Source organism: Camellia sinensis, chromosome 13, assembly GCF_055761805.1.
Source record: "Camellia sinensis isolate YWXY chromosome 13, ASM5576180v1, whole genome shotgun sequence".
Lineage (NCBI taxonomy): Eukaryota > Viridiplantae > Streptophyta > Magnoliopsida > Ericales > Theaceae > Camellia > Camellia sinensis.
This window is the reverse complement of record NC_138973.1, coordinates 87,808,699-87,817,735: the sequence shown is the minus strand read 5'-3', so window position 1 is coordinate 87,817,735 and position 9,037 is coordinate 87,808,699. Positions and strand designations below refer to the sequence as shown.

General features: G+C 35.9%; 1 protein-coding gene across 1 annotated transcript; it reads right to left on the bottom strand.

Moving 5' to 3' along the window:
* Positions 1-3,426: 3,426 nt before the first annotated feature.
* Positions 3,427-4,023, bottom strand: LOC145805540 (uncharacterized). Its single transcript, XM_082900699.1, has one exon. The coding sequence runs from the start codon at positions 4,021-4,023 to the stop codon at positions 3,427-3,429; it is 597 nt and encodes a 198-aa protein (XP_082756825.1).
* Between the last annotated feature and the right edge of the window lie 5,014 nt (positions 4,024-9,037).

Sequence of the window (9,037 nt, the reverse complement as noted above, 5' to 3'; positions counted from 1 at the left end):
AATTTACTACTAATCTAATGAGCATTAAATTATTCGAATTTAATCTTTCTGAATCAAATTTCAATTGAACCTACCATAAATTCCTAAAAATTCCAAATAACTCATTTATCAAGTCAATTTCATAATCGAATGCCGATAAGGCCTTCAGTTCGCAGAATAAGACGAAAACACAAACAGATCTTTCCACGAGAGATAAATAAATAAAACACAAATAATGCAACATATGTTAAATAAATTCAGAATTTTCATCTCAACAACTTCTAAGGCATATTAAATCATGGATTAACATTAATAAGAGGTCGAGGTTGTTACACTATTATTATACACAAATTCGGTCAATGGTAAGTAGGTCTTTCAATTGCCTTGAAAGTCTAATACACACATCCGTAACATGTCCTCAAATGTTTGAATTGTCTGTTCAGATTGGCCGTCTATTTGCGGATGATAAGCACTGCTTAGTCTCAACTTAGTTCCCCAAGCTTGTTGTAGACTCTGCCAAAATCTTGAAGTGAACTTAGAATCTCTGTCAGATACTATGGACACTGGAACTCCATGTAATTTCATAATCTCATTGACATACAAATTAGCCAACTTATTCACATTAGACAAAGATTTAACAGGTAAAAAGTTAGCAGATTTAGTTAAACGATCAACAATGACCCAAATAGAGTCCATATCTTAGAAAGAGCGAGGTAGTCCAACAATGAAATCCATGGTAATATGCTCTCATTTCCATTCCAGTATTGGAAGCTGTTGTAGCAAACCAGCAGGTCGTTGATGTTCGACTTTAACACGTTGGCAATGCAAACATCTGCCCACAAAATCAGTAATGTTTTTCTTCATTCTAGGCCACCAAAAAATCTATTTCAAATCATGGTACATCTTCGTATTCCTCGGATGCGTAACGAATTTAGAATTGTGTGTTTCGACCATAACACGTTTCCTCAAGTTAGAACAATCCCGTACACAAAGTCTATTTCGGAATTTCAACATATTATTTTCAAACATAAATCTCGACCTTGGTTTTAAGGCAACCTCATCAATAATTTTCTTCAAAAACTCATCTTCATGTTATTTCTCTCTAATTTCTTCTGTGATAATAGGCTGGGCAAAGATGGTGGCTAGAATCTTGCCTTGTTCACGTAGGACTATCTCAATTTCATTCTTCTCCAAATCGGCTATTAACTCTTTCTGATCAGTAAGCAAACATGACAAGGTTCCAACTGATTTCCGGCTCAAAGCGTCTGCCACTGTATTTGCTTTTCCCGGATGGTATAGAATTTGCAAGTCATAATCTTAATTTAGTTCGAGTCATCGCCTCTGTCTCATGTTCAGTTCTTTTTGGGTGAAGAAATATTTTAAGCTTTTATGATTTGTACATACCTCACAAGTTACTCCATACAGATAATGACGCTAAATTTTCAAAGCAAACACCACTGCTGCTAATTCAAGATCGTGAGTCGGGTAGTTCTTTTTATAAGGACGGAGTTGCAGAAAGGCATAAGTAATTACCTTCCCATTTTGTATCAGCACATAACCCAAACTTTTGCATGATGCATCTCCGTAAATCTGAAACCCATCAGTTCAATTAGGCAAAGTTAGAATCAGTGCAGTTACCAGTCTAGTTTTTAATTCTTGGAAGACTGACTCCCGTTGATCATTCTAGTCAAATGGTATATTTTTATGTGTCAATTGTGTTAATGGCATGGCAAGTTTCGAGAAATCCTTCATAAATCTTCTGTAATAGCCAGCAAGTCCTAGAAAGCTCCTAACTTCTGATACATTTGTCGGCCTAGGCCAATCCATAGTAGCTTCAATTTTCTGTGGGTCAACAGACATACCATCCTTGTTGATTACATGCCCAGAAATGCTACGCTGTCAAGCCAAAATTCACATTTGAATTTTTTTTCTTATAACTTCATTTCCCTTAGGATCTGTAGAGCCATTCTCAGATGATTTTCATGTTCTTCCCTGTTTTTACAAAAAATCAATACATCATCTATGAACACAACAATAAACTCATCAAGGAATTGTTTGAACACTCTATTCATTAAGTCCATGAATGTTGTGGGTGCATTAGTTACTGCAAATGGCATTACCAAAAATTCATAGTGTTCGTATCTAGTTCTGAATGCAGTTTTCTGTATATCTTATGCCTTGACTTTTAACTGGTGATACCCAGATTTAAGATCTATCTTGGAGAACACTTGTGCTCTCTGAAGTTGGTCAAATAGATCATCTATTCGGGGCAATGGATATTTGTTCTTCATGATTACTTTGTTCAATTCTCTGTAATCTATACACAGTCTTAAAGACTCCGTCTTTCTTTTTGACAAACAAGACTGGAGTACCCCAAGGTGAAGTGCTCGGACAGATAAATTTTTTGTCTAACAATTCCTGAAGTTGAGTTTTCAATTCCTTCAGTTTAGAAGTCAACATTCTATACGAAGTTTTGGAAATCGGTTGTATTCCGGGTACAACATCAATAATAAACTCAATTTCCCTATCAATTAACTCCCTAGGTAGGTCAGTAGGAAATACATCAGAAAATTCATGGACTACAGGTATCGCTTCTACATTAGCACTATTTGAAAACTCAGTCAACACATAACACAAATAGTCCCGACACCCTTTTCTTAACAATTTTCTAGCTTTCATAAATGAAATCAAGTATGGCGGAGGAACTACCCCGTTTCCAATAAAAACAAACTCAGGCACACTAGGTGGTCTAAACACAACAGATTTACTCACACAATTAATGGTGGCATAGTATTTCGTTAACCAATCTATACCAAGTATGCAGTCAAAATGATCAATACCCAATGGAAACAAATCAACATACAATGTCACATCTCCAATCGCAACATCACATGCCAGATAAATAGAAGTACATATCATAAAACCTCCAGATGGTGTAAACACAGATAGTAAATAGTTCATAGGTTCTAACGGGCTAGTTAATTTCTGAGAAAAAGCATGCGATACAAATGAATGTGTAGAACCAGAATCTATTAACACATAGGCATTCTTAGCACAAATAGAGATCATACCTGACACCGCAGATTCGGTATTTTATACATCTCCAAGCACTAATGCAAACACTCAGCCTTGTCTCAAAGTCTCTCTCCCGGTGTTGGTTTTCACATTTGTTCTTGGAATAGGAGTGGATCTAGCTGAACTTGCCGTGAGACGATTAGTATGAATAGATCTCATCGGACAATCTCTGATCATGTGGCCAGTCTTGCCACACTGAAAAAAAGTGCCCGAGGCACGATAACACGTGTCTTTATGTTTTCTTCCACACTCAGAACAGACTGGCATAGAGCCACTACTTTGACTTGAACTGCTTGATGATCCGATATTTTACTTTTTGTTTATAAACAATGAACAACCCTTCCGAAAATTGGATCCAGACCTTTTACTTCTTCATTCTGTGGTTGGTGTTTTGGCTTGTTGCTTTGCTACCAAAATGGCTTCTGCCATCAATGCCCTATCAAGTACTTCTACATAAGTAGGCAACTTTAATACGCCCACTCTGTCATACACATCCAAATCTAGTCCTCCCTCAAACTTTTGACCTTTCTTATAATCCGAGTCCACCATGTGTAGGGCAAAACGAGCTAATTCAGTAAACTTGGCCTCATATTCGCCCACTGACATCCTGCCTTGCTTAAGTTCTTGAAATTCTGACACCTTCCGATCCTTAAAGCATTGGGGAAAGTACTTGTCGTAGAAGATCTCATTGAATTGAGCCCAAGTCATATTCTCATTACTATTTTGGATTAATAGCCACCATCTCCGAGCTTCATCTTTAAGAGTATAGGTGGCCAATAAAACCTTCTGAGTCTCAGTACAGGGGAACACTTCAAATAACTTCTCCATTTCAAGTAACCATGTCTCTGCTTTCAACGGTTCAATACCACCCAAGAAAGTTGTCGGCTTCATTTTCATGAATTTTTTAGTTAGGTTGATAATGTCATTATTATCCAATCCAACTTGGACCGGAGGAGGCGGATGAGGCATTGGTTGTTGTCTTTGTTGCTATGTTATTGCTTCAGTTAGAGCGGTAATCATTTGTTCCATTCGGCTCATGCGAGCCTCTGAGGATTCATTTGCATTATTACTTCTTGCATTCTCTATTAGCTATAGGTAAACAAAACAATAATAAACACAGGCGAGTTATTCCTTCCACAATGTTCAGAATATTCAGTTTCAATTTATTTGTTTCATTTATGTGAGGTCATGTTGAATTCATGTTCAGATCCAGTTGTCACAGTAATCAACTCACACACTCACACATGCACATGAAATGTCCTTACTTCTTTTCTAGGACACCCTATCGCTCATATGGACTCGTGTGTGCGGTATATCACGTGCTCTGATACCACTTTGTCACAACCCAAACCCGCCCCTACAGGTTTAGCATCGTAAATGGCCAGTAATTCTTAGATTACCAAAGGTCTCTTATCAGAATAACATATAATTAAGGACTGCAGAAGCAAATATATAAAATATACATAGTCCATAGAGCTATGCAGACATACATGGGATAAAAATTTGAAACCTTATAACATATACACATAAGATGTCATGTCCACATAAGTCTCACAACACCATGCAAGCATCATCAAAAGGGACTTAGGCCAGTATACGGATAAACAAAACATAAACGTTCTTTGCATGATACACAAAATAACTCTTGACATGGTCCACAAAACTTGACTTCTATACACAGGAACCTCTCCAGGAGGCACGGTGGATGGCTTGACAAAACAGAACTTAGGCCTTTAATTTTAGGCCTGATCACGTGTCTGGTCACCTACATACATAAATAATACAGTAAGCTGGAGCCTAGTTAATAATAACAGAGTAAAGGGTTTAAATGAATGATATATATCACAGAGTCAGAAATCAGAATTTATATCAGGAACAGATTCTTATGCATATTCAGGTTTCAGATAAAAAACAAATTCATATACATGTTCATATTCATATTCGTATTTTGCATAAGGTCATACGTGGTATACCCATTAGCGCTAACAGATCATATACAGAGCATTAAAGGTCATACTTGTCAATTCCATAAAGGAACCTTCGGTACCAGGAACTTGTAATATACTTGAAGTATAGCATTATTACCCCCAGTATTATCACCCCCAGGCAAGGGCCATGAGACCACGGTATTATTACCTCTAGGCAAGGGCCTTGTGCTCATAAACCACGGTATTGTTACCCCCAGGAAAGAGTCTTGTGCTAAGGATGCCACGAATAAATTTCAGAAACTTGAATAATCATTCATTGTACAGAATATAACATTGCGTAAAACAGATCTTAATTCTTATCATTCAGAAAATAATTAAAGTTAAACATAGCTTTACTAAGTTATTACTCATAGATGGCTCCACTTACAGAATAGATTAGGTAGATAAACCAGACCGTTTATGGCGCGTAACCTACACAAACATTGAACGGATACGTATTGAATTACACACCCGGAATCATTAACTTAATCCTTTCTTATCTTGGTGTGTTTCTACTTCTTATCCTCATTATTATGTTTTAATCTTGGCCTAGGAATGACTAAGATGCAATGAGGATGCTAAAATGCACTTGAATACATTCAACAAAACTTGTTGAAAACAGGGGTCTCGCTCGAGCGGACATGCAAAATGTGAGCGGTCGCTCGAGCGTACCTTCTTTCGCTTGAGCGGTCTGTAAAAGTACTGGTTGTGTGATTTTCACGCTCGACGGACGCTCAATGGTCGCTCGAGCATAAGACTCAAGTCCTCGCTTGAGCGCAACTCAAGTCGCTCGAGCGGAGATGCAAAAACAAAAGTGGCAGCTCGGGCACAGGATCTGTCGCTCGAGCGGAGAGGTCAAATTCTGGAATTTCCATATTCACCTCCAAGCTTCCAAACTCAAATCAAATACTCTAAAACTCATCTTTTTGGGCCAAACACTTGAGGAATCATATGTGAACTTGGAAAATATTGGGAATTCTAAATCATTTCGCAAAATCAAAGCCCAAAAACTTGCCAATTGTGCAAAACAAAACTCAATTCTTAGAAAACAAAACTCAATTCTTAGAAAACATAACATGCATGTATTGCCTTGACTTCAAAACTTTGAAAACATGATCTAATGACACAAAATGACATGAAACTTGATGAATTCCCAAAACTAAGGTGAATTAGTAACATACATGAGGAAATTCTTGGGAAAACAACTTCAAAATGCTATGAAATATGCATGCGTGCATGGTTTGAGTTCATTTCTCCAATTCTAGCTAAATTCCCAAGTTAATTCACCTATCTCACTTGATTCCAAGCATTACCCAACTAAATTTCTAAGTTAGAAGCTTGATTTCATACCTTAGATGTCTATTTGAGCTCTAGTTAGCTAATTGTTGAGTCTAAGCCAACTCTTCCAAGTCTTTACAACACCCAAGTGTTTGAACTTATTTCCTAAGTCCCTCTCTCTCTCTCCTTCACGTTTATGAGCTCAAATATGAAGGGATGAGAGTGTGTAACTTGTGTGTGTTGAGTCCAATAAGCCTTATATAGGCTTGGTTAGTGGCATCTAATTAAGCTAGGCTTAAGTTCACTAATCCACATGATTGAATTCTAATTAATTCATTCCGAATTGAATTTCAATTAAGCCTACCATAATTTCCCAAAAATTCCGAATAACACATATATCAAGTCAATTTCGTAATCGGATGTCGATAAGGCCTTCAATTAGCAAAACGAAACGGAAATACAGACAGACATTCCTGCCATGAACAGATAGAAACACAAATAATGTAACACACATTCAATTAATTCAGAATTTCATCTTAATTACTCATTAGGCATAGTTACTTATGGCTAATCATGGTTTAACAATTAATCATAGGTCGGGGTTGTTACATATTCCTTGGTAATGGCTATAACATCGGAAACAGTGCAGTTAATTGCATGAAGACATTAATAAGGATAAAAACACTTGTCTCTAATACGATTGAAATAAACAAACAGTTCAAGAAATCTCTAAATGAGATCAATATGCTCATAAGGACACTTAGTTGTGAAGGTGGAAGAGTGAAAAAGATGGTCCGTCAAAAACAACACAAATGAAAAGCTTGAAAAAGATGATTTATTGATGGAGAAAAAAATCAATGATTTGTATTACCGATTCAAGGTGGCGAAAAATAGTCTCTACAAGTTTTAATGCTACATTCAGAAGCCAATAAGTTAAATATTTTTACTTTCTCTTTTTGTTATACAAAATATGGAATCTTGATGGATTTTGGATGTTTATGTATTTCAATCTTGACAGCAAGGTTGATTTTAAAAGAGTAAGAATATTATATGTAACGCCTCGATATTTTAAAACCTATTTGTAATTTACAACTTAATATTTATCCTTATAGATTTAAACATTAATGAAAATAAATGAAATTCTTTGAAGTATAATATTTTTTTATACAAAATATGCCTCTTTCTCATTGAACTATTTCCAATTACATTACAACTTCTTCCCAAAAATATATATTCAAAACACACGTATATATATATATATAGTTCAAAGAGTTAGATGAACACACATATAGAATGCCTTACAACTTTCAAGGCTAATGTCGTGGTTACACAAAAGGGTAGACATTCAATCCCAAAACAAAAAAAGCTCAGAGCTTTAGCATAGATATCATCAATGAGCCTTTGTGCTCCAATAAAAAATCTCCACCATTTCTTCATTTTGGTGGAAGTACATCACCAAGTCTTGAAAGTTTGTTAGGTAGAAATGAGCTAATCGCCCAGTAGAAATGCATTTAACAGAGTATGTAAATGCTTGATATGGATGATCATACTATGCACATGCCATGATAAAATCTTTGTTTTTCTTTTTAAAAAATGGTGCACAATGCACTGTTGTTATACAAAAACTCAACATCATTAATGGGGCGGTAAATACGCAATAGAATCCCAAGGCAAGAGTCAATACATACTTATATAGAGTTTTACATAAAAAATATTCCCACATTTGCCCGCTCACAATACGGCAGGGCCAGTGGATACCTAAAAATATTTCCCACATTTGCTTGGCATCAAGCACAAGACAGAGCAATTTGGCATCTAGCCTCCCCGCGCCGGCACCAATATCATACTCGACTCATTTCCAAATCCTAACTCAATGACCCAGACTCACACACTATTTATCCTCTTTTGGCTCTTCAAACATTCAAAAGAGTAATTCAACTTGAGTTCGAAATCATGAAATGCAATAAGATGCATGAATTTTGCAAATGTTTTAAACTTGCCTAAGGTTCAATCCATTACTACAATAGATATATTACATAACCCATAACTAAGAATCTTCCAATTTCCATATTTCCAATGATATCCAAATCCATTCTTCAAAATATGAAATCTCTACTACTTCAAATCAATAATCATATACACTTTTACTAAATATCAACTCACTTTCAAGTTACATATTCTAGTTGAACCAAAATCCTCTTTTTAGAGCAAAATCAAAACAAGAGTTTTGTAAAAATTTAGGGTTTTTCACTTCGCTTACATTTTAAACCAAACAATCTTCATCAATAACCTTGCTCTTCAATAATCATTCAAAATCTCTCAAAGATTTGGGAAAATTTCCCTTTCTAAGCATCAGTACTCTTTTAACTCAAAACATTCATCCCATACATCAATATAACTAACAAGATATTACATATTCATCTCAAATCATAGATACACTAAGTTAAAAGTATCCATACCTCAAAGATGATAGCCAAAGAAATGAAGATTTGAAAAATGACTTCGACAAGGATGCAATCTAATATGTCCAAAATGTTCCCTTTTTCATATTCTACATTTATTACTCAAGAACTAGGATGGATTCTTTGTAAAAGTAGATGAAATCCAGGGTTTTTGGCTAGGGTTTTCGGAAATGGAGAAATGAGAGATAGAAGTGAGAAGGTTAGGCAAAAAAGTGACCTCTAAGTGGTTAATCCCGAATAGACCGCTCAAGTTCTTATTCCTATGCTCGAGCTCTC

Bases quoted from the DNA above. Each gene is read 5' to 3' on its own strand.
- LOC145805540 (XM_082900699.1), bottom strand. From the start codon at position 4,023: ATGCCTCATCCGCCTCCTCCGGTCCAAGTTGGATTGGATAATAATGAC.